This window comes from Vitis riparia, chromosome 19 (genome assembly GCF_004353265.1).
Source record: "Vitis riparia cultivar Riparia Gloire de Montpellier isolate 1030 chromosome 19, EGFV_Vit.rip_1.0, whole genome shotgun sequence".
Lineage (NCBI taxonomy): Eukaryota > Viridiplantae > Streptophyta > Magnoliopsida > Vitales > Vitaceae > Vitis > Vitis riparia.
The window spans coordinates 19630438-19658145 of record NC_048449.1 but is presented as its reverse complement, the minus strand read 5'-3'; the positions used below and the strand labels follow the sequence as shown (position 1 = coordinate 19658145).

The 27708-nt window shown below is 32.8% G+C and overlaps 1 protein-coding gene, 1 long non-coding RNA gene and 1 other non-coding gene across 3 annotated transcripts; all 3 read left to right on the top strand.

The window, feature by feature from the left end:
• Positions 1-21299: 21299 nt before the first annotated feature.
• On the top strand, positions 21300-21406 carry LOC117909705. The gene has a single exon (XR_004650435.1). It is a non-coding gene; the product is annotated as a U6 spliceosomal RNA (small nuclear RNA).
• Positions 21407-23822: 2416 nt separating this feature from the next.
• On the top strand, positions 23823-24512 carry LOC117908299. Its single transcript, XM_034821908.1, has one exon. The coding sequence runs from the start codon at positions 23823-23825 to the stop codon at positions 24510-24512; it is 690 nt and encodes a 229-aa protein (XP_034677799.1).
• A 291-nt stretch (positions 24513-24803) lies between these two features.
• LOC117908682 lies at positions 24804-25652 on the top strand. Its single transcript, XR_004650235.1, has 2 exons — positions 24804-24968; positions 25292-25652. It is a non-coding gene; the product is annotated as an uncharacterized LOC117908682 (long non-coding RNA).
• The last annotated feature ends 2056 nt before the right edge of the window (positions 25653-27708 follow it).

Below are 27708 nucleotides of genomic sequence, written 5' to 3'. Positions count from 1 at the left end.
AAGAATGCAGAATGATTAAAATTAAAGCATTTGGATGTAAGAGTTATCTTTAAAGCATATTAAAAAATAGGTTGAAAATATTTTAACTTCCCAAACGGGGTTTTACTTTCTAAAATATCATAAAATTCTCAAAAAAATATTTTTTAAAATTATTTTCGAAAATTACAAAATAAGGTTTTAATTTTTCTATCGTTGTTATTCTTCGATGGTATGGTGTACATTGAATATTTTTTATTTATAGAAAAAATACAATTCCTATAGAAATTATTATATAAATAGTGAAGACCAATGATTTGAATATTGGAAATATTGATGGTTGGGTTTTATAAAAATATCGAAAAATATAAAAAATTATGGGGCAGTAAAAAAAAACAATAAAAATATTAGAAAAAACTTCAAATAATGATAAAACAAATAATAGTACATATTGAAGTTAAAATTCAAAAATATATTTTATGCTAAAATAATAAATTATATGAAAAAATTTGATATAAGTATAATTGTTTTTTATTTAAAAATTATTTGTAATTATATTTTAAAATCAATATTTATTTATTTTATTTTTTTATTTTTCATAATAATTTAAATGAAATTTGAAAATTATAGCAGGAGATTATACCATATAATTACAAGCTATTTAAAATAATAATAATCATCATGATTTGAAATTTAAAGCATTTATAATTGTTTTTATTTAAAATTATTTGCAATTATATATATATATATATATATATATATATATATTTATTTATTTTATTTTTTTTTCATAATAATTTAAATGACATTTGAAAATTATAGCAGGAGATTATAACATTTAATCACAAGCTATTTAAAATAATAATAATCATGATTTGAAATTTAAAACATTTATAATTGTTTTTTATTTAAAATTATTTGCTATTATATTTAAAAATATATATTTATTTTTATTTTATTATTATTTTTATTTTTCATAATAATTTAAATGAAATTTGAAAATTATAGATAGAGACTATTTATATCATATAATTGCAAGCTATTTAAAAAATAATAATTATTATTTGAAATTTAAAAAAATTTAAGATAGTTTTAAAAATGTAGGATAAAGTGATTTTTTTTTTGTATGACACTTATTTTTTATATAGATATAAAAAGTTATTATTATTTATTATTAAACAATTTCTTATTTTTTTTTATTTATTAAAAAAGGACAAAGGGTGTTTTATTGGATCGGGGTCAACCCGACGATGCCCCATTTAAAATGGGCCAAGATTGAGCCCGGCCCATTGCATTCACCTGACTGCCACTTCTCTGTTTTCCCGCCATTTCGCTTCTGCTCAGAAGTCTCAGACAACCAACGGTCTAATGAAATTACCATACAACCCTTCCACCATTAGAAGTGAGACAGTTAAAAGGAGAGGAAAGAAAAAACTAAAAAAGAATCGTTATTTTTCTGTCTTCTGTTTGGTACCCGAGAAAATGCAAGAAAACTAAAGAAGACGAAGATTGTTAATACAAGTGAAGAACTCAACTGAAGTAAGCCAAATAGGGGTGATGGTGGTTGATGGCGGGATTTTCTTTTCTGAGATTTTCTCAGCAACCAAACAGAGTGTTAACAGGAAGTGTTATTCCATGATTTGCTCTATTGCAGATAAAACTGAATTGAACATGGAAATAGCGAGACTTCAGGATCGGATCGATTAGCTTGTGACGGAGATGCTTGTTGAGACGAGTTTTTCCATCTCTTTTTTTCATCCTTCTTGGAAGTTTTGGTTTATTTTCATTAGATTTAGGTTTGAATTTTGTTTCTTGGATGTTGTTCAAATAATGAAAATAGATAAAATTTTACGTAATTTTGAGCATTTTCTCTGTTGTGTAAGTGATTTATTGCCCACTTTCAAGGTTTTGTTTGGATATTGGGAAGAGCAATGGGAAAGGAAAGGAGAACGTTGAAAAATAGCTTGAGAAAAGAATCAATTTTGGAGTAATTTTCATAATTTTTTATTTCTTCTTCCCAAAATCCAAACGAAGCCTTAGTGTATTTGTTAATTATTTCAGTTTGAGTTTGTCACTTATGGCAATTGGGAGATTGATTATCTTTCTTTGCTTAAATTTTGAAGGGTCATCCCGCTTCCATCCCTATAGACATTGTTTGTTCTCACTCAAACATTCAAACATACTTTCACAACTTTAAAATGTGTTTACAAGATTATAAAAAACTCATATATATATATATATATATATATATATATATATATAGCGTTAAAAACTTTTTTCCCTATTCGATATGGGATATCACAATGAGATTGTGAGATTAAACATACAAACATCCTTTGCATATATATATATATATATATATATATATATATATAGTCTTATGAACTTTTTCTCTTATCCCATGTGGATCTCTTGGGCCTAGAGTGGACAATAGTTATATGGTTGAGAGTAGGTTATTACAAATGGTATCAGAGCCGATCCTCGCCCTTGATGTGAGAGTTTGTTTGACCTTACAACATGTGAGACATGATGAAGATGTTATATCTATGTAGGGGCTGATTGTGATATTCCACATTGGATAGAGAAAAAAGTTCCTAACACTATAAATGTATGAGTTTCTCTTAACCTTGTAATTACGTTTAGCTATGAGGGCATATTGGACACAGAGAGGAAATATCTACATGATTGGGAGTGGGTCGTTGCGGTTATAATATATCATTTAAGAATGAAAGAGGTTTTTTTCCATGCCTTTCTTGATTGTTTATTTCTGGTTTTTGATATTATTCCTTAAAGGGACCTTTGCAGGACCAATTCCTAGCAAATCAAGAATTGCAAGCAGCAGGTAGTCCTCGGTTACTTGGGATAAAGATCCACTAATACTGCACTGAAATGGAGAATTACTTGATAGGGTTTGCCAACTATCTGTATTTCCCAATCTGATGTCTTTTTTATATCTAAGTTTTAAGTATTTGTTTCATGATTTAGTGTATTAAACTTTTGTCGTCTAATATGTGCAGGATACAACCTAATGTTGATTATGCAAAAGTGTCAGGTTGTGCTGCCAGCCTACAATTATGTAGTTTTGAGTAAGTTAGCCATCTCTTTCTTCAAATTGATAAATTGTAGTTTTTTCAATTCATTCTTTCATTTGTTCATGTACAGAGTATATATAGAGGGTAATCACCATTCTAAGAATGAGAAAGAATGATACAAGGAAATAATGATATAAAGAAATAACAACTAATATCCTAATATCTCAACTTTCCTAATATCTCAATATTCCTAATATCTCAACTTTCCTAATATCTAAACATTCCTAATATCTCAACACTAAATGATATAAGGAAAAAAGGATATAAGAAAAACATTCCTAATATCTCAACACTCCCCCTCAAGTTAGTGCATAGATATCACACATGCCCAACTTGTCTAAAAATTTTGAGAACACTTCACTTGAGACAGCTTTGGTGAGAATATCGGCCAATTGATCTTCTGATCGAATCTTAGGCAATTCCACAATCTTAGCATCCAACTTTTCCTTAATGAAGAATCTATCTACCTTGACATGCTTTGTACGATCATGTTGTACTGGATTATGAGCAATGTCACATGCGGCTTTATTGTCACAAAACAATCGGATTGGTTGCCTAGATAGGTAACCTAAATCCTATAAGAGGAGTCTTAGCCATAATGCCTCACAAAGTCCTAGAGCCATACCTCTAAATTCCACTTTTGCACTTGAACGAGCGATGACATTCTGCTTCTTACTTTTCCATGTCACAAGATTACCACCTACAAAGGTAAAGTAACCAGATATAGATCATCTATCATCCACTGCACCGGCCCAATCAACATCAGTATATACTTCTATGCTCTGATGATCAACATTTTTAGCGAACAAAATTCTCTTCCCAAGAGCATTCTTCAAATACCTCAAAATACGCATGACTACATTCATATGTTGCTCTCTAGGATTATGCATGTATTGATTCACTACACTCAATGCATAAGCAAGATCTGGTCTTGTATGAGCTAAGTACATTAATCTCCCCACAAGTCTTTGGTATCTTCCCTTATCGGTTGATACATGATTAGGCTCAACACACAATTTCAGACCTTCTTCTATTGGTATATTAACAGGTTGACATCCCGACATTCTAGTTCTTGTAAAAGATCTAAAACATACTTTCTTTAAGACAGAAAAATTCCTTCACTTGATCGAGAAACTTCAATCCTAAGAAAGTATTTCAGAGGAACTAGATCTTTCATTTCAAATTCTCTAGATAAATAATTTTGCAGAGCTTTTATTTCTTCAGGATCATTTCCTATAACTACCATGTCATCCACATATACGATGAGTGCCGTAATCTTACCATGTTGCTTTTATGAAAATTTTGAAACAACAAGTTCACTTCATCTTTGGTCTTCATCAAGCATAACCATGTCATTCTGGTACAATCATCAATAAAAGTAACAAATCAACGTGAGCCACTCAAAGTTGGGACTTTGGATGGGTCCCAAACATCATAATGTATAACCATAAAAGGAAACAGACTTTTATTCAAAATTAATGGAAACAAAGCATGATGACTTTTAGCCAATTCACAAATATCACAACGGAAACCAGAAATATCACTCTTTGCAAACAAACTAGGAAATAATTTTTTTAAATAACCAAAGGAAGCATGTCCCAGATGTCGATGCCACAACCAAGTTTCAGACTTTTTCTTCTCCCCCTTAGATCCATCTGCCATCAAGGCTTGTTGCAACTTATTTGAATCCTTTGACTGCAAGTCCAAGTAATAGAGTTTTCCCCGCTTAATACCACAACCAATCGTCTGTCTTATTTGGATGTCCTTAATCACACAAAATTCAGGCCAAAAAATGACAATACAAGATAAGACTGTAGTGATTTGAGAAACTAACAAAAGATTGTAATCTAAAAATGGGACAACTAAAATAGAATCCAAATCCAAAGTATCAGTAAGAGTTAAGGATCCTTCCCCAATGGCTGGGGTTGTGTTACCATTGGCTGTGGAAACAATTTTTTGTGAGGAAGGTCTAAGGGGTGAAACCTGTCTAGAATCAAAAGTCATATGATCTGTAGCACCATAATCAATTATCCATGCACTATTAATAACAGGTGTAAAATTATTTAAAAACTTACCACCATGATCTGTAGCAGCTACCAATGCAGAGGCTTTCTCAGCAACATTAGCCTCTATTTTTATTTTGGCAACAATTGCAGTCGAGGTTTTCTTGGAATCTTTCTTCCGTTGATCACGATTATTATCATTAATAACAAAGTGTTGATAGCCTAAACATGATCTAAAGGTCCATGGTTCAAACCCTTGGTTCCTCATTGTTTTCTTGGTCATACCAAGAGTCGTTGCTTTGAAATTGTGGGATATCCAGATTGGTGGGATCAGTTTTATTGTAGTGAGTGCATTTGAAGGTTGACTTATCAATATTAGGGCTTGTCTTAGGATGGTTGATCGTTGTCGGACTACCATAAAGACAAAATATCCAGGATTTCAGTTCCATGGCTCTGATACCATCTTCAAATTGATAAATTGTAGTTTTTTTCATTCATTCTTTCATTCGTTCATGTATAGAGTATATATAGAGGGTAATCACCATTCTAAGAATAGGAAAGAATGATACAAGGAAAGAATGATATAAGAAAATAACAACTAATATCCTAATATCTCAATATTCCTAATATCTTAACTTTCCTAATATCTAAACATTCCTAATATCTCAACACTAAATGATATAAGGAAAGAATGATATAAGGAAAGCATTCCTAATATCTCAACACTCTTTGCTAATGCATTAGAGGGCTTGATATATATTTTAAATGGTCAGCAAAAGCTAGTGCTTTACTTGAAGTTTGCCTGCTACACTTATACATGCCTTACATGTAGTGCACCAAAAGAAGGATTGTAAGTGATACTTTTCACAATCCTTTTGCTGGTTCAAGCTTTTCGATTATTTATTTATTATTTATTTTTTGATTTGCATTTCTTCTCTTCATATTTTCTTTTTTTGATCATCTTCAACCACTTGAAAGGTTCTTTTATTAAAAGAACTGGCTTTTTTAAAAAAAGGGTCTTATACAAACAGATAGAAAACCATCTTAGTGAACAATTTTATTGAAAGGACTCATCAGTTTTTCTGTGACCTACCTTTTATCAATTATTTCAGGGACATATTAATCTTTCTTGATATAGAGAGTGGATTCCCTCTTGAGAATGTGTTCCCAAAGTTCCAGTGTAGATTTCCAAAATACCAAGATTTTGATCCAATATGACCTACCAAAGAAACAAAGATGGATGTATTGGACACATTTTCTAAGATTCAACCTAATTGAAGATTCAAATAAATCATGCTATCACATAGTTCTCTTGGTTTATTTATTTCACCATTGTTGCCTGTTGATTTAGGTGTTTTTTTTTTTTTTTTTGCTGTTATATCATATTAGATGTGAAATTTTGGAGCTCTATTTTGTGTAGTTTGAAATAAAAGTTTGCATTCTTGTTTTGTTTGTTGGTGCAGTGTTGGAGATCAATCCATAGAACATGCTTGCCCTCTCTTAATGCAAGCCTGGTCACATAGATCTAAGGAACAGTAAGAAAGACATTGCCACATGCATTAGTTTTCTACTACTGATGGTTGAAATTTGTAGATCTAAGGAAGTAATTCAAGTCATAAGTGAACTTCAGAGTGGTTTGTTCTATTGCTGTCATTTCTTTTTCTCTCTTCTATTATTGACAAAACCTAAAACCATGTACATTTCATCTCCACCATCTTGGTACCAGAGCCAATTGCTACATTCAGTTGTAAGGTTGTTGATGATGGCTGATGATGTCAGATGAACTAGTTTCTTTCCCTTCTGATACAAAAAGGAGCTATTAAATTAACATAGAAAAAAAGTATAAAAAGTAGGGTAAGATATGTTTCATTAATGGAAGTACCAAAATCAAAGTCCATGTGCAAACAAAGGAGAAGGCTGTGGAGCCAAAATTAGCCCACCCACTCCTTGAAATGGTTGGACGGGCGACATTCCCAGTAACTCAAACTGACACACTCCCTGCTAATGGAAACCTTAAGGGAGGTCAAAAAAGGTATATATGATCTCCATCTATCCTGTAAACTTCTAGTGTTACCCTCAATCCAAATCACTATAGTGTAGCAAGTAATGCAAAATACCCAAAAACATGTGTTATAGGTAAATTTAGCATGTAAAAAGTGCAATAAAGTTAGCAAACCTACTTCAGAAGAGTATGCAAGAAATGTCCAGACCTATTAAGTATGGTTATTGGTAAAAGACTAAAAGCTTACAAATTATGTTTATATGGGAGAGTAGGAAAATTCACTAAAATTAAGTATGGGTTTTCAAAATTTATAGAGGGTACTCAACCTAATCCAAGTTTATAAATTTCTAAATTCATGTCATTAATGCATTTGCATTTGAGTGCAATACTTGGGTGCTTGATTTTCAAAATTAGTTATAAAACACTCTTAAGTTATTTGCAAAAACTTCTTTTACAATTTTGATTACAATAAAATAGGTATAAATTTACCTTAATACTTAAATTAAAGAGCAAATAAACGATATTTATTATTAATATAAAAAAAATTCAAAACTTATAGCAGAACTTTTAAACTATCATAAATGACTCATTTAAATGAAAAAACATTTATCTCATAGAGTTTTACGTAGATTTAGTTAACTTTTCTTTTTCTTTTTTTAATAAAAGAAAGTACTTCAAAAGCATTTTTTGATGTTTATATGCATAACAAAATTGTTCTTTTTGGAAAAAAAAGTTCCGTTACTCATTAATCTAAAAGTCACTAGATAATTTTTTGAATTTTTTTAAACTTTGTCAAATATCCCATTTTTATAAGAAGTATATTTTTAATATTGTAAAATACTTTTAATCTTCTAATAAAAATTTTATTTGAAACTTTGAGAGTATTCTTTTCAAAGAAGTACCATTTAAAAACTAATAAAAAGATTAAAAAAAATGAATAATAGTCCATGGCCTATAATTATGTATATAATGTTTTTGGGTGACCCGAGATTGGTCTCGATGAACTAGTTTTATTATCCACAATTACGTGATGATAACATTAAAAACAAAAACAAATGAAAGGAAAAAAAGTATATTGTAAAAATAAATCTTAATTTTATCGAAAAGTTTGGAAAAAATATCTTATTTAACAATATAGTTCTTTTCCATTTTTTTCATGACCAATCAAATAAAAAATTACAATTTTATTTTATATTATTTATGTCCTTATATTTTTCTCTCTCTACTTTCTTTGCCAAGCAAACACATCCGAAAGTAGGTTTCACTCCATGACTAAAATAGCTTGATTTGCAAATAAAAGCACCCAAAATATGAAAATTAAGATAAAATGTTATACACCAATCCATAAAAGATAAAATGGCAAAGCGCCAATGAGCCATGACATCTATTTTTACAAAAACCTTACCCCAAATAGAGACTGATAGAAAACTTTCAATCCAAACAGAACCATATGAATGAAATCTAGAAAAGAAAAGTTCTCCTTCCTAAGGAGTCCCCTTAGACTAAGAATCTTAAATCCAACAGCTCCCCCCTTCAAAGAATTTCTTCTAACTTTCCTTCCAAGTGCACCAAAACAAGCTCAGTGTTGTAGCTTTCTGAACTTTCCTTCTCATTTTCTGGTGCATATTATTCTACCTTTGTGGTGTGATGATCAAACAACACAAATCATGTGCCATGGGATGTTAACGGGGATTAGCCACTCTAGGAGTATTCAAGAAAAAGAGGAAAAGGGGAAAAAGGGGGAGGATTTTAGAATTTGGGAAGGTTTAGAATTTTCTATTCTTTAATCTCTCTCTCTCTCATATGTATGTATGTATATATTAAATTTTAAGTTTCCATTACAGTTGTTTTTACAATTTGAAAATTTTCATTGTGACAAACTCTTATTATAAGAAGTTTCCATAGAGTTAAAGTTTCTAATTCTAAACACTTTCTTTCAATGGTAGTTTTGAGGAAAGGAACAAGAGTCCTAATAAACTATTACTTTGGTCAAGTTTCTATTTTCCTGATTTTATTCAATTTTTTAGGCTTTGGAAAGACTAAATTAGGCTAATTGATGAAAGTTGGATTAGTGATTGATGATGAATAATATTAGGTTTTTATTTATTTATTTTTATTTATTTTCTATTTTTTTTTTTTTTACTTCTATTTGCTGCCAAAATTTTTATTTCACGTTCCTCTCCTTAAATCTTATAAGATTGAAGCTTTGTCTAGCTTACTTGATTGTGTACAACTATCCTAGAGTTGCCCTACATCAATTTGGGTATCGGAGTGAAAATTCTTGTCTTGAAGGTGTATGCAACTAAGGAGTGGAGCAATTTACCCAATCATGAGTTCCGAGAGTGCTGCCAATTTCAAGATGTTGCTTCAATATAGTAAGAGTAAATTTAACAGTCTAAACAAGAGGCCATTATGGAACTAACAATAGGCTAAATGAGATAGTGCAATTATTAGAAAGAAATCAAGAAAAGTAATCTATTGAAAAAGATGGTGGGAGCTAGCACACTTGGACCAAAATCCCAATAGAGTATGTGAGACAAACTTTGACAAAAATCATGATGTGACATAAAAGGTATGCATTGAAGTTGCTGAGTTTTTGGGAAAATTGAATTCTACGGATTTTCTTGATTGGCTTTTGTTTATGGTAGATTACCTGGATTGGTATGCTATGCCCGAGAATATCAAGGTTCATTTGGTGAAGGCAAATTATGTTTGTAGTTGGAGAGAACTTTGGATAAACTCTAGCTAATTATCAAATTATTTTATTAGAGGACTTTTTTTTTTTTTTTTTCAAATAAAGATATGTAACCCCTTAGTTTTTAGCTTTCTGTTTCTTAGGTTCTTAGAATATTTTATTTTTGGTAATTATCTTCCTAAATAGATTGCCTATATATTTAAGGCTTGCAATCTCAATCAAATATGACAAAGAGTTGCATTTTTCCTCTCTGATTTCATGGTATCAGAGTCGCAGCACATCTGGGCCTAATTCAATGTCATGGCAAAGACTTCCATGGCTAGAGGACGTTGTGGAAATGAGTCTTCAATGACTACTTTAGGTCCTATACAACAGATGTTTCAAACTACGTCTGCTTCCTTGTTATACAAAGGAGACAATACCTTTCTACAATTTCCTAGATGGAAATTGAATGGAAAAAATTGGTTGTAATGGTTGATTAAAGGAAGAGGAAAATTAGGGCACTTGACAGGAGCCACAAAGAAACCTCCTGAAGATGATCCAACCTTTTAAAATTGGGACTTAGAAGATTTCATTGTTATTGCATGATTGATTAATTCAATGGAGCTTAAGATTGGTCAAATGTACCTACTTTTGCCTTCAACAAAGGAAGTGTGGGATGTAATAAAGAGGACTTATTCATATATCAGAAACTTAGCCCAAGTTTTTGAAATTAGGTGCAAATTGAAGGAAATCAAACAAGGTAATCATTGTGTAACTCAATATTACACTGATCTTCAAGCTTTATGGCAAGAGTTAGATTTATTTATAGAGGCTAATTGTTGCCTTGAGTGTACTGAAAAACAGAGAAGGTCAATAGAGAAGGAAAGAATGTTTCATTTTTTGGCTGGTCCTGATGAAGACCTAGATGAGGTGGATGAAGGATTCTTGGAAAGGAACCGATGCCGCCTCTTGATGAAGTGTTTGCTGAAGTCAGAAGGGAAGAGAGTCGAAGAAAGGTGAAGTTGGGAGAAGAGAATGATTCAAAAATACCCCGATGGAAGGCTCTGCCCTGGCTTTAAAAACGGGTGAGAATGGATACCATGGAAAACAGAGAACTAGAAAAAGAGTGCATTGTGATCATTATAGCAGACTCGGCCACACCAAAGACAAATGTTGGTTGTTGCACGGAAAACCTGCGAATGAGAGGCTTAGATAGAGTGTTGGAAGGGGCTTTCAAGTTGCAGCAGATGCAAGAACAACCTTTAAAAGGGAAGAATCTGCAACCACTCAAATATCACTTAGCAAAGAACAAATGGACTTGCTGTATAGACTTCTGAATCAATCACAACAACCCAACACCAATTTCGGATCTTGAAATCTTTGTCAAACCGGTAATTTCTCAACAGTTGTTAGTGTCACAAAAAATTCAAAAGCACCTTGGATCATAGATTCTAGTGCTTTGAACCATATGACAAGTAATTTCAATTGTTTTTCTGATAATCTAAGGGTTGAGATAACTGATGGGTCCTTGACAATTGTTTCAAGAAAAGGCTCAATTAAAATCACTGAAAATATTACTCTAACTTCAGTCCTTTATGTTCCAAATTAATCATGTAACCTACTATCTATAAGTAAGCTTACCAAAGATTTCAATTGCATAGCTAAATTTTCCTCATCTTGTGAATTTAAGGAGTTATACTCAAGGAAGAAGATTGGCAGTGCTAAGGGTTGTATTTCTTTGGGGATGAGGACTCTAGGACTAGACAAGCTCTTGTTTTTGGATTTGAATCTATTTCTATTTTATTTATTTAATTTTTTATGATAAAATAATGTTGTGGCATCATAGATTAGGCCACCCTAGTTTTCCTAACCTAAAAAACTTGTTTTTGGATTTGAATTTATTTATGGTTTTTTATGATAAAATAATGTTGTGGCATCATAGATTAGGCCACCCTAGTTTTCCTTACCTAAAAAACTTGTTTCCATATTTATTTAAAAATAAAGACCCTTGTTCCTTTCAATGTGAAAATTTTCAAATTGCCAAACATACTTGAGTTCCTTTTTTCCATCATCCATAGTGATATTTGGTGACTGTCTAGGGTAACTAATATTTTAGGCACTAAATGGTTCATAACTTTTATTGATGACCACACAAGGTTGTATTGGGTATACCTTCTAAAAGAAAAATCTGAAACTTGCAAAATATTTCAAACCTTTCATTCAATGATTAAAACCCAATTTCAAGTACAAATCCAAGTCTTTAGGACTAACAATGGTCAAGAATATTTCTATTTTATTTTGGGAGGTTACCTAGTGTAATTTTGGGAAGAAAAGTAATTGTTCTTCTTAAATTTCATACAGTATGAGTACATAGATATATAACAGAAACTACTTACTAGCCCTATAACCAATTCAACTATAAAATAGGAAAATGTAACTACTGCATAAAAATAGAAACCCCTTAACTACAATCTAAATTACTGATTTCAGATTTTATTTAACAAATATATATATATATATATATAATATATATATATATATATATATATATATATATATATATATATATATATATATCCTAACTACTTTCTAAAACTTCGATAACCCTCCTTCTCTCTCTCTCTCTCTCTCTTTCTCCCCTCTCCCCCACCCCCCTCTCTTCTCCTCCTCAAGTTGGCGCATAGATATCAATCATGCTTAACTTGCCGACAAGAAGTTTGAAGTTAGGGTTGAACAATCCTTTGGTTAGGATATCAACTATTTGTTACATTGTTGGAACAAATGGCATACAAATAGCTTCATTGTCGATTTTCTCTTTTATGAAGTGTCTATCAATTTCAACATGCTTTGTGTGATCATGTTGCACTAGGTTCTGTGCAATACTGATGGCGGCATTGTTTTTAAAGTACAACTTAATTGGTATGTTAATTTGCATATTCAACTCTTCTAATACCCTTTTTAGCCATAACATCTCATAGGCTCCATGAGCCATAGCTCGATATTCTGCTTCGACATTGCTTCTTGCAACCACGTTTTGTTTATTACTTTGCCATGTGACCAAGTTACCCCAAATATATGTGTAATATTATGATGTAGATCTCATATCAATAATTGAACTTGTAGTAGACTTTACCCCAAACATTTTGATGTGTAGTCTTTTGGAAGTGTAGTAGACCTTTGCCTGGTGTACTTTTTAAATACCTCGAGATTCGATATACTGCCTCAAGGTGTTTCTCATTGGGCAAGTGCATGAATTGACTTACCATTCTCATGGAAAATGCAATATCTGGTCATGTATGTGATAAGTAAATCAACTTCCCTACTAGTCCTTGATATCGAGATGTATCCACTAGATTGCCTTCTTTGTAATCTCCAAGTTTTTTGTTAGGGTTAATTGGAATGTCTACTAGCCTGCAACCACTCATTCCAGTTTCTTTAAGGAGATCAAGAACATCATTTCGTTGTGAGACAACTATTCCTTTCTTTGACCGAGCAACCTCCATTCCAAGAAAATATCTCAAGGATCCCAAATCCTTTATCTCAAATTCTGATGAGAGAGACTGCTTCAACTGGTTCTTCTCAAGCGAGTCATTCCTGATGAGAATTATGTCATCTACATACACAATTAACACAACTATCTTCCCATCTTGTGAGTGTCTTACAAACATAGTATGATCAACTTGTCCCTAAGTGTACGCTTGACTTTTAACAAAATGAGTGAACTTCTTGAACCAAGCCCTTGGTGACTGTTTCAACATCTATAAAGATTTATTCAATTTACATACCTTTGAACCAAACCTTTCATCAAAGCTCGGGGGTGCATCCATATATACCTCTTCCTCCAAGTCTCCATTAAGGAAAGCATTTTTTCACATCTAATTGTTGTAGAGGCCAATTGAGATTTGCTGTAAGTGATAAGAGAACTCTCATAGTATTTGACTTTGCTACAGGTGTAAAGGTCTCTAGGTAGTTAATGTCGTATGTTTGAGTGAATCCTTTAGTGACCAACCTAGCTTTATACCTTTCAAGCGATCCATCTGACCCATATTTAATTGTAAATACCCATTTACACCCCACAGTTGTCTCTAGGAAAATCCATCATCTCCCATGTCTTGTTTTTTTCAAGAGCTTTCATCTTCTAAAAAAAAGCCCTTTTCCACTTGGGAATCTTTAGAGCATCCTGCACACTTTTTGGAATCTCCATACAAGACACTTGTGAAGTAAAAACACGAAAATTGGGTGAGAGATTTTTGTATGACACATAGTTAGACAATGGGTGTTTGGTACCTGACCTTACACCTTTGCGGACAACAATGAGAATATCAGAATTGGTAGACTCACTAGACTCAAACCTAGGACTCGTGAACTTGGGATTAAGACCTAAAGTAGATTGAATAGGTCATGTAGGCTCAAGAAAAGTGTTACTTAGAGGATCTATGGACTCATGGCAGTGCAAGAGATCAACCGACTCTTTCTTTTGAGTTGTATTCCTTTGTGAGTAAACAATGTCAGGTATTAACCCTATGTTCTTGGTACCTTTTTTTTTTCCATTCGTTATGTTGGAGTCGTGATCTTTATGAGACAACACCAAGGATGGATATGCATTTTCATTATTTAAAGAACTTGATTCGCTCAAATATGGTACAATAATATTTGGACTCTCAAATTGAACTAAGGGTGTGGGAGAATAAACAACTGGTGAGTCCTCAAGTTGAAAATATTCTAATTGATCTGAATCTTCATTTTTTCTTCTTTCCTGAAGATCAATAGTGAAAAATGGTGTTAATTCGAAAAATGTGACATCCATGGTGACAAACATTTTTTTAGAAATCGGGTCAAAACATTTGTATCCTTTTTTATTAGAGGCATAACCAACAAACACACCTTTTTGAGCTTGGGGTTCAAGTTTTCCTCGATTGTGATCATTAATGTGAACAAAAGCGGTACACCCAAATATTTTTAAAGGCAAAGTTGATGAAATAAAACTTATGAAAAATATTTAAAGGAGTCTCAAAGTTTAAAACCTTACTAGGCATTCGATTTAAAAGATATGTTGCAGTAAGGATGGCTTCGCCTTAAAGATATTTAGGTACCTTAGTTGTAAAAAGTAACACCCGAGCTACTTCTAATAGGTGTTTGTTTTTTCTTTTAGCTAACCCATTTTTTTGAGGAGTATCATTGCAAAAGCTTTGATGAACAATACCTTTTTCCAAGAAAAAACTTTCCAAAATTTTGTTAAAATACTCTTTGCCATTATCACTCCTAAAAATTTGAATTTTCTCGTGAAACTCTGTGTTTGCACCATGGTGTAAAAAAATTTGAAAATTTTTTCCACCTCATATTTTTCTTTCTTCAAATAAACCCAAGTTAACCGAGTATGATCATCAATAAATGTAACAAACCATATTTTTTCAAAACTTGTAGAAACCCGACAAGGTCCTCAAACATCACTATGAATCATAGTGAATGGTTTAGAGGCCTTGTAAGGTTGTGGAGAAAAAGATGCACGATGATGTTTAGCTAATTGACAAATCTCGCATTAAAAGAAAGATGGACTTTTATTTTGAAAAAAATTTGGAAACAAGTACTTCAAATACTGAAAACTTGGATGACCTAGCCTATAATGCCATACCATTATTTCACTATCCTAAAAAATTGAAATAGAAATAGAATTGAAACGGGTACGTTGGTTTTGTCTACTTGAGTTGGTTCCATATTAAAAAAAAGTAGAGTTTGACACACTCTCTAGCACTGCCAATCATCCTCTCCGAACTCAATTCTTGAAACTCACAATATGAAGGATAAAAATTAGCATGAAACCTATGATCAAGAGTTATTTTACTGATGGATAGTAAATTGCAAGATAGGTTAGGAAAATGAAGCACATTATGAAGAATTAAGAGAGAAGAGAGTTGGATTGATTTAGTTTCGGCTATGACAGAAAGGGAACCGTCTACAATTTTGACATTTTTATTGCCTACACAAGGATTGTAAGAGGAAAATAGTTTTGAGTAACCTATCATGTGATCAGTCACTCCAAAATTGATGATCTAAGGATTTACTGAATTTAGGATGACACTAAGAGAGGTAATTGTGAAATAATTACCTTTTTGAGCCAACGAATAAAACGTGTTTACATACAATTTTGGAGATGAAAAAGTTTGTGTAAGTGCTTTAATTGCTCCTTCATGAAATAAACTATTTCTGAATTAATTTGGTGCTCTAGAGACTCCTCGATTGTGGCTTGAAAAGCACGTCCATCTCCACCAAATTTTCTCTTCCAATTTGGTGGTTTACCATGAAGTTTCTAGCAAGTCTCCTTTATATGCCATGGTTTTTTACAGTGCTCATACCATGGCTTCTTCCGCTTATCTGCCTTAGAGTTAAACCCTTGATTTTGCAGCATAATTCTCCTCCGAGGCTCCTCACGCCTAACTTTAGAGAAAACTTCATGAATGGATGGCAGTGGTTTTTAGCCCAAAATTTGTCCCCTAACTTCATCTAGATTTCGATTAAGATTAGCGAGGAACATGTAGATTGGATCATTCTCTTCACTCTTCTTATGGCAAGCACAACCATTGGAATTTTCCCAAACATCATCATAACACTAGTCTAGTTCTTGCAATAAAGTCACCATCTCATTGTAATAGGTAGTAACGTCACATTTGCCCTGTTTGGATTGCCAAAGTTTGGTCTTCAAATCAAAGATTTGAGACAAATTTCTCTAAATCAGAATAACAGTTTCGCACAGCCTCCCAAACATCCTTGGATGTTGGTAAAAAAAAAGACGAGGCTTCCTAATCCTCGGCTCTATAGAATTGATGAGCCACACAATGACAAGGGAATTTTCATAATGCCATTTTTTCAAGGATGAATCATTTGCTACAGGTTGTGTCACTTAACCTGTCGGATGCCCTAATTTTCCTCTTCCATCAATCGCCAATTTCTTTAATTGTGCCCATTTGAGATAGTTCTTCCCATTGAGCCTGTGAACCGTGAGTTGCAGGTCGAAATTTTGGGAGAAAGAGTCGTCATTCGATGTCGAAGCAGCAGATTGGATGCTCTAAGATGAATTTGTAGAAATTGTAGAGTTTCTTGTTGCACCGGTCATCACCGTTTTTTTCATGAGAAAAAATGGATCAAGAGTACGAGGCTCTGATACCATGTAATTTTTTAGAAGAAAAGTAATTATTCTTCTTAAATTTCATAAAGTATGAATACATAGATATATAGTAGAAAGTGCTCATTAGCCCTATAACCAATTCAATTATAAAATAGGAAAATGTGACTACTGCATAAAAATAGAAACCCCCTAACTACAATCTAAATTACTGATTTCAGATTTTGTTTAGTAGAAAAATAAAATATCCTAACTACTTCCTAAAACTTTGACACACTTAGAACAAAATGACGTAATTCATTAGAGTTCTTGTGTCAATATACCTTAGCAAAATGACCTTGTTGAGAGAAAAAACCGTCACCTCTTAGAAGTTGCTCGAGCCCTTATACTTACCATGGGTGTATGCAAATACCCGTGAGCATAAGTTGTCATCACTTCTCGAATCGTGTCCTTTAATATCGTACACCTATGTTTATCCTCATTGAGTCTTATCTTAGGTTTTGATCACTCAATTCCTTATCCTTGAAAATGTTTGGTTGTTTGTCCTTTGTCCATGTCCATTACCAAAACAAAAGCAAACTTGATCCATGAGCCATCAAGTGTGTGTTCTTAAGATACTCTCTAGCCCAAAATGGGTACAAGTGTTTTTCTCCAACCATAAAGAAATCGTATCCCAAGATTTTTTTATTTTTTTAGTCTTGACCATACTTTCCTGTGAACACTCTTCTGAGTGAGAATCTTAAGAGTGAAGAATGTTTCTAGGAAACAAACACACAGTCTGTCAGTGTCCTATCTACCCCTGAGCAACCTGACTCTAGAAATCTGCTTGAATCCAAATCCATAGACCTAATCTCAATCCAATTGAGCCTACTACGTTACCAACTTAACATATTTTGGAAACATGGGAGATCTAGAGAGACAAGAACTCCATTTCTATAGTAGAAGAATTAAACCTCAAAGGAAGCTGCCTATTGTGGAATTACACTGTCAAGATCCTAAACCAAATGTGGTAGCTTTGCAAAACAATCTAGGTATTTTAGATTATGCCTAGAAAAATCCAAGTCAAGTTGTCTTTGAAAATCTAGATTTGCCTATAGCCCTTAGGAAAGGTTTAAGATCTTGCACCATGCGCCCCATATCCCACTTTGTGTTGTATAAAGGTTTATCTTCTTCTTTTTTAACCTTTACTACTAACATTTCTTGTGTTGAGATTTTGAGGTCTATACAAGAGGCTCTAACTATCCCTGAGTGGAAAAATGTGGTATTGGAGGAAATGAAAGCACTGAAAAAAAAATACCTAGTAACTTGTTCAATTGCCAAATGAGAAAAATACAGTGGGTTGTAAATGGGTGTTCACTGTCAAATACAAATCAGATGGGACAGTTGAGAGGTATAAAACGCATTTAGTTTCTAAAAGGTTCACTCAAATGTATGGGATAGATTACCAAGAGACATTTGCACCTGTTGCTAAATTAAGCACCATACAAGTCCTCTTGTTATTGGTAGCCAACTTAGATTGGCCTCGTCAATAGTTGGATGTCAAGAACGCATTCCTAAACGGAGAACTAGATGAGGAAGTTTATATGAACTTGCTATCGGGATTTGAAGACAATGGAAGAAATAATCTTCTTTGTAAGTTGAAACAGTCCCTTTATAGTTTGAAACAATTCCCTAGGGCATGGTTCGAAAGATTCACTAGAACAGTAAAAGGTCACGACTTTACACAAGGGCAAACTGATCATACCCTATTCTTCAAGCACTCGTCAAATGGTAAGATCACCATCCTTATAGTGTATGTTGATGATATAATTCTCATAGGGAATGACCTTGAAGAAATGGAAAGGCTCAAAGGCGTTATAGCTAGAGAATTTGAAATTAAGGATCTCAGACCCTAAGGTACTTTCTTGGAATGGAAGTGACAAGGATTAAAAAGAGTATTGTGGTCTCTTAAAGAAAGTATACTCTTGATTTATTGAAGGAAACATATATGCTTGATTGCAAACCTGTTGATTCACCAATGGATCGTGCCCACTGAGCTGCCCATGGGGAGTATTGTCATGGCTTACATATGGGAATCATTTGCAAAATTTCAGCAAAAAATGCTAGCGTATTTGGTTTGATGTGTAGGTTAGCATGCATTTGTGTCTTCTAATAAAGTTCAGCTATTTAACTTTGACATTTAAATAATATCTAGGTATCTTGTCAAACATGATATATTTGGAAAATGTGACTTTTCTGTTCCTACTAGTGAGGCTTAAAAAACCAGAGTCATGTAAATCAAGCAACAACTATTTTCTAATCGCAATGGCTTTTGGCACAAAGTTTTCTTTGCTAAGCTGCATTTGTATCAAATAATACTCTCTATTTCTTTCTTATTTACAAGTGTTTTGATAGAAATTATTTAGTTTTCATAATGGTTTGGTTGGTTTCTCCCCTCATTTCTAGGTAGAAATACCTCATGCTTTTGTTTGTGCTGAGAGCAAGATCTCTAATGTGTTAGAATGAACTATTTGTCAAGTTAGTAGTTTATTTTTACGTGTATTTATTCAAGCCATTTATCATGTATTTTAAGATAAAAAGAATGTGGAAATCCTTATCGATCAATATCAAATTAGCCACCAAGAATAGAGAAAAAAACAAAAGGGTTCTAAAAGCTCATTGTTATGTTTGGTTTCTAAAAGTACTATGGAAATGAAAAATGATTTTCTTATGTTTGATTTTACCATGAAAAATATAAAAGAAAATTAAATATAATTAAAACTAATTAAAAATTTATATATTTTCAAATTTTTTAATCTTTATATTGAAGAGTTAAAATAAGTAAAATAAATTTGAAGTAGCATAAACAAATAATTTATTAACTTTAAGTCTATTTTTTATTTTCCTTCACTTTTCCTCTATTTCTGTTTTTCCTTTCTATTTTTTTCCCTTACATTTTACCTCAAATTTTACGAGAATCAAACATAGCCTATATGTTTCTTACATCAACCCATGCCAACAAAATGGATAATGTATGTGAAAACACCATGATTCATGTTAGATTAATTGAGTCTCCTTTCTCTTGTGCTACCCATGATGAGTCATGCGTATGGCCTATTAGTGTAATGACATCCATAGGCCATCCCAAGTGATTGTGATAATTTAGGAATTCTAGCCATTATGTTTGATGTTATGTAGTTAATTGATGTCTTATGAGTAAACCATTCTCTTCTTCCCCTATGCCCACATGCAACATCTGTACCCTTAATTTAAGAATATTTATGTATTTTAAAAGGACCTACCTTGAACTTGAATTTAGGGATATTTATGTTTTTTTTTTAAATAACTGAGATATTTTTATACCTTTAATCACCCACTATCTTTTTCTTGTTATGGTTTCTCCATAATATCAAAAAATGAAAAAGACAAAATAGGGAGAGAAAAAAACGTCTCTAGAGAACTTTGATTTGAAGAGTTAAAAAGAAGAAAGTTTTAATATTACTTCGTTCTTCAATTTAAATGTGTGGATTACTTCTTTTAAGAATTTATGTGACTTTTTGGGGTGAAGATTAATAGTATAGTAAGTAATTTTATAATTTTTTATAATATTTTTATTTGTTTTCATCCACTTGCAAATGATCAAAATATTTCAATTCCTGAAAGTGGGTCAATTAATATTTTATAAAATATTTCTATTTTATCTCTTAATTTATAAAATAAATTGGGAATATCATATGATTTGTTCGATTGTTATGCAAGTGAATTTTATCGTTTCAATTAATTAAAATAATTTTGGAAACTCTAGTTTTCAATTACCCTAGTTAACAAGGGATAAGTTGTTGACCTTCATTACCCTTGGTGAGACAGTGATTTAGTGTAACCCTAGCCAATAAGAGTGTTATTGACATTTGTTATACTATTGACACTTTGTGGGCATAGAGTTATTGTGAATGGATCATAGTGAAATATTTGCTTATAAATTTCTTTTAAATATGATCTGATTATGCATAGTATGTTATGTTATGTTATTTTTAAATTGAAAGTGTTAAAATTTTCAAATAAAATAAATTAAATTATTGAATTAAATAAACTTATTTGTTAATTGACTTATATATATATATATATATATATATATAAATGATATCTCCTAGGATTGAATTTTTTGTACTACACTTAATTTTTCTTATTGAACTATTTTTTCCTTATTGAGTTGTCAAGTTCACTTTTTTATATTATTTCCATTTTTCTAATACAAAGTGACACCTATGAGGAAAGATCGGGATAGGAAGGGTGCTTCTATTAGAAATTATTTTAAATATGATTATTTAGGATTCCTGACTTAAGACTCAATTTCAATTATAATTTCTAGATTTTTTTCTATCTAAGTGTTAGGGATTTTATTTAGCTTTAGTTTCGATATGTGAAATGATTGTGGTGCTGAGTCTAGGGTGTCACGGAATTCAGTGACATTAAATAAAATTGCAACGATACAAAGAAGATTAGCGTGAACCTTACGCAAGGATAATATGCACAAATCGAAACATGATCCAAATTTTTTATGATGTCATTTTGTAATGACTTGCTCTAAATCATGTAGATATTTTTAGTTCTAAACCTAAAGGGCTCTCACGGCTATAAAACACATCTTCAAAGTTAAAAAAGTTGATATATATATATATATATATATATATATATATATATATATATATATATATATATCTAACTCTAAAAACTTTTTCCCTTATCAAATGTGAGATATCTATGGACCCCGCATTTCCGCTCATGCGCTTCCACTCGATGGCGAACTCGCTTTTTATTTGAAAATGATTCATTTTTTTTTTAGAAAATGACTTGGAGTCGCCACTTATTATTTTTTTTTAAAGGGTAAACAAAATAAGAAAGAAAACCCTAAGTGTGACTCCTTATTTGGAAAATGTGGTTTGTGAAAAAAACCAAATATAGGCTTGGGGTCAGATTATTTATCGAGAAGGTATGATAAAGACCGTAGCACCCATCTAAGTCCCTAAAAACGGGTTTCTACTGATGAGATGAAACAAGTATGGAATTTGATTGATCAAATATGGATACTGAATGAATATCAATCAAAACAAAATAATCGAATGAACAAGAGAAACAAAGAGTGTACCTGAGTGATAAGTTGATTTGCTTCATGACAACAAAGGTTAGTAAACAAACACAAAATAATCGCATGCGTGTCATAGAATGGAATAAGCCAATCATGTATAGCAATCAATCAATCAATCAATCATACATTCTATTTACTTTTTGCATTAATCACATATTTTGGGCCCCCACCAAAACTCAATTTATTTTGCATGAATCAATTCTATAAATTCCATCATTTGGAATTACAGAATTGAATTTATGCTTATTTTAAAACATTTTAAAAATCAAGGAAAATGTGAAAATTGCTTGCCGAAGAAAATAGTAGAAAATTTTATTAAAAAAAGGATTTTTGAGACCTAATAAGAAAATTTAAGGATGAAAATTTGAAAAGTTAGGATTATTTAAAAAACTAAAATCCAAAAATTTATTTGAAGAAAAGGATTTGGAAAACTATTTTCAAAAATAAAAAAAAAATGATGAAGAAATGGAAGAAATAACAAGAGATGACACATGGTCACCAAGATTGCATGCCAAATGTGGCCATGCATAACCATGCAGGAGTGGGCTCGGGATGGAGTGATGTTGGCAGGTATGTGGGCTTATACTCTTGAGTCTAGTCTTTCCTCTTATCTCATCTGCCTTTGTCACAACTACAGTCACCAAACCATGGGCCTTTTGGTCAAGGGGTGACCCCACTACTGATGAAAATTTGGAAGACAACTTGATGGGTCTTTAAAGAAATATCCTCATGAGTAGCTTTCTCAGTTTTCGGTCCTGATTATTCCTTCAATTTCCCATTCTCGATGTCCAGAATGAAAGAGAATCAATCACAATGGTAGTCATTAGGGGTTTGAGCCGATTAGGAAGCTCTCCAACTAAGGCTTGCAAGTCCCGTACCCTTGCCACGAACCTACCATTCCTTTAGACCTGGATTGGAAACAAGTTGAGGGAACTTACAAGAGGCATCAACCAGTTCAACAGGCTCTCCACACCTCCATAAAATCTCAGCAATCGCGGCCTCATTTTTTACTGGATTCAATGAGCAAGTGGAGTAAACCATTCTACCACCAACTTTAAGCAAAAATATATCTCAATGGTTATTTGAACTTATAGACGGTAGGTCCCTTTGCCCATTCTTACATTCCATTTCCTTTCACTTTCCACTGAGTCACTCCCAAGAATCATATTCCCTCTCCCCAAATCATGACAATAATTGGGCCAAAAATGATGTACTCAACCGACCCATTGAAACATGGCTTTGGCAACAAGTCCTCATGGTGTTTCTAAGTAAAACCACATTCCACTCTCAAAAGCTTCAATCCTTTCAAAGAGAAACCCTTTCTCTCAAATCTGCCAATTATCTCCACACTACTCTTCTCATACTTGTGAACCAAGACTTTGAACTTTTGTGTTATTGTTGATTGAATTTAGGCTTCTTGCGCATAGACTCTTACCGAACTAAGAAGATCGGTTCTTCACCGAGAACAAGGATGTTGGAATATCCAAAATCTGATAGATGAATTAGAGTTAAAATCACAAATAGCCAAACAGAATTCATCTAACTAATGTCAATTAAATTAGTTATATTAGTTGTCAATACTTAACAACTTTATTAATCCATTTCAAGTGTATAAATAGACCTCATCTGTACCTTTTTAGATCATTTGAATGTAAGGAGAATTTCAGTTTCAGTGCTCCTCTGTTTCTCCTCTGTTTTCTCCTCTGTTTCACTTGTAATTCTGCATATCTTCACATGGTATCAGAGCTTCATATTTCCTGCTGTTCTTGATCTTTCTTGATCTTTCTTGATTCTTCTTCATCTTTCTTGGTTGATTGTTACTTCACAATGATTGAGGAAGAACATGCTTCTATGGCTAACTCTCATTCATCAAATGGACCTGTACAGAATCTTTCAGACGATTCATCCAGCTGCTATTACTTACATCCATCTGATAATCCTGGTGCACTTCTGGTTTCCGAGATATTCATTGGTGAGAATTATATTGCATGGAGTCGATCTATGTCAATTGCTCTAACAGTGAAAAATAAAATTGCATTTGTTGATGGTTCTTTGGTTCAACCAATCACTAATGATCCTCATCTTCGTGTTGCTTGGCTAAGAGCAAATAATCTTGTCTTGTCTTGGCTAATGAATTCAATTGCCAAAGAAATCCGTGGTAGTCTTCTCTATTTCACAAATGCTTTTGATATCTGGGAGGAACTGAAAATCAGATATCTCAGAAGTGATGGACCAAGGGTTTTCTCCCTGGAAAAATCCTTAAGTTCCATTTCTCAAAATTCCAAATCTATCATTGAATATTTTAGTGAATTCAAGGCTTTATGGGATGAATACATTAGCTACCGTCCTATTCCCAGTTGCAGATGTGGGAACCTTAATCGTTGTTCTTGCAATATTTTGAAGGACTTGACTGATAGACAACAATCAGACTATGTAATGAAATTTCTTGTGGGCTTCACGATTCTTATTCAGCAATTAGAAGTCAATTGCTACTGCAATCTCCTTTACCATCTATGAGCAGAGTTTTCTCCTTACTTTTACAAGAAGAGAGTCAAAGATCATTAACTAATGCAGTTGGCATTTCCATTGATTCACAAGCAATGGCTGTTGAACAATCATCAAGAATCATTTCAACAAGCAATACTCAATTCACAAAGCAGAAAGGAAAGTCTGATGCAATCTGCTCTCATTGTGGTTATTCGGGTCACTTAGTTGATAAATGTTTTCAGCTAATTGGATATCCTCCTGGATGGAAAGGACCAAGAGGAAAAAGATTCAACTCTACACCAACTGTAGCCAAAAATTTTCAAAGATTGCCCACTGCAAATAATACTAATGTTTTGGAGCAAAATTCAAGTAATTCCAACATGATTTTTTCTCAAGAACAAATCCAAAATCTGCTCACTCTAGCAAACAGCCTTTCCAGCTCAAACACAAATTCTAATGCAACTGCCAATGTTGCATCCATCTCAGGTAATCCCTTTTTCTGCAATACCGTTTCCTCATCAAAGAATCAGTTTACTTGGATTCTTGATACAGGAGCAACAGATCATATGATATGTTCTCCCCTTCTATTTGACTCGATTGTTTTACCTAAAACATCTTCCAAAGTTCATTTACCAAATGGACAAACAGTTCCAATTATCTTCACTGGATCTGTAAAATTCTCACCTGATATTACTTTACACAATGCTCTTTATGTTCCATCTTTCAATATCAATCTTGTTTCTGCATCAAGATTAACTAAAGATAATTCAATTGGATTATTTTTTCTTCAATCCAAATGTATCTTGCAGGATCTCAGCAAATGGAGGATGATTGGGCTTGCTGAAGTTCAATCTGGTTTATACCATCTTCAACAATTATCTGCTCAAACAAATAAAGAAATGCTTTCTAGTTCAATTGGTTTACCTTCTAGTTCTTTAGTTGAGTCTTGTACTGTTAATTCTGATCTATGGCATTTTCGTTTAGGCCATATTCCAAATGCAAAAATACAACTCATAAATAGTTCTGATTCTTCTGTAAAGGCTATTCATAACAAAGTTTGTGAGATCTGTCCATTAGCTAAGCAGAAAAAGCTACCATTTCCTATATCAAATAGTCAATCAAATAAAGCTTTTCAATTGGTTCACACTGACATTTGGGGGCCTTTTTCCATTCCTTCATATTCTAGTTATAGATTCTTTCTAACTATTGTTGATGATTTCACAAGATTCACTTGGTTATTCTTAATGAAAACCAAAACAGAAACTCGAGCTATACTTACCAACTTCCTAGCTTATGTTCACACTCATTTCAACACTAATATTCAAACTCTTAGATCAGATAATGGTCAAGAATTTAATATGCCTACTTTCTATCAAGAACATGGCATTATTCATCAATTATCATGTGTTGAAACACCTGAACAAAATGGAAGGGTTGAAAGAAAACATCAACACCTATTGAATGTAGCTAGATCTCTCATGTTTCAGTCAAAATTATCCTTGTCCTATTGGACAGATTGTGTATTAATAGCCACACATCTGATAAATCGTACTCCATCATACATTCTAAATAATCAAACACCATATCAGTTATTGTTTCAAAAGCCACCTAACTACAATTACTTCAAAGTCTTCGGTTGTTTATGCTTTGCTAGTACAATCACAAACAATCGAGGCAAATTCCAGCCAAGAGCAACAAAATGTATTTTTCTTGGTTATCCACCAAACATTAAAGGATACAAAGTTCTTGACTTAACAACTCTCAAAACTTTTGTTTCTCGGAATGTACTCTTTCATGAATCTACATTTCCCTCTATTCCGGACACAATTCACAAACCTTTTGTTTTTCCAGATTTTCCCCAAATATATGAATCCAAATCCTACAAACCAAACAACTCAGTTTCTATAACTTCTGGTTCTACAAATTCTACTGATCCAACCTCTGTTATTGAATCTTCAATTCCTGAAAATACAATTCATGCAAACAATGATGCTAATAGTCTTAGAAGGTCTGAAAGAACTAAGCTTTTACCTAAATACTTGCAGAATTACTATTGTGGTAATATGACTAAGATTGATTCAGCAACTCAAGCACCTTCAAGCTGCTCCTCATCTGGTAAGCCCTACTGCATATTCTCCTTTTTATCTGATTCCAGATTATCTTCCAAACACAAAGCCTTCATTTCTGTTATTTCATCCACTTTTAAACCAAAAACTTACAAACAGGCTGTCTCAATTCCTCATTGGCAAACTGCCATGACTGATGAAATAAAAGCTCTTGAGCATAATAAAACTTGGGATCTTGCAATTTTACCTCCAAACAAAACTGCTATAGGTTGTAAGTGGGTATATCGAGTGAAATTTAAGGCGGATGGAAGTGTAGAAAGGTACAAAGCCAGGCTTGTAGCCAAGGGCTACACTCAACAAGAGGGGCTTGATTTTTTTGACACATACTCTCCTGTTGCAAAGATGACAACAGTTAGAGTGCTTCTTGCTATTGCAGCAGCTAAACAATGGTATTTGCATCAACTTGATGTAAATAATGCCTTCTTACATGGAGACTTAAATGAGGAGGTCTACATGCAATTGCCACCAGGTTTTTCAACACCAAATGACCCTCGGGTTTGTAAACTCAAAAAGAGTTTATATGGTTTGAGACAAGCTTCAAGGCAGTGGTACTCAAAGTTGTCTTCATCTTTACTCAAGTTTGGTTTCAGTCAAGCAAAGACAGATTCAAGCCTTTTTGTCAGACAAACATCAACTAGTTTCATTGCTCTATTAATCTATGTTGATGATGTTATAATAGCTTCAAATGATCTCAAGGAAATAGATGGTGTGAAAAAGTTTCTCCATGAATCTTTTACTATAAAAGATTTAGGTGAACTGAAATATTTTTTAGGCATTGAAGTAGCCAGATCAGCAAAAGGTATTGTGTTGTCTCAACGAAAGTATGCTTTGGATATATTGAAAGATAGTGGTTTCTCTGGCTCTAAACCAGTTGGTTTTCCTATGGAATCAAGTTTAAAACTTACTGCCAATGATTCAAGTCCTTTATTGTCTGATCCTGCATCATATAGAAGACTCATTGGTAGACTTCTTTACTTAATAATCACTAGACCCGACTTGGCATATGCAGTACAAGCTCTCAGCCAGTTTATGTCTAATCCTCATTCAACACATTTACAAGCTGCAGAAAGAGTTCTTCGATACATTAAGGCAACACCAGG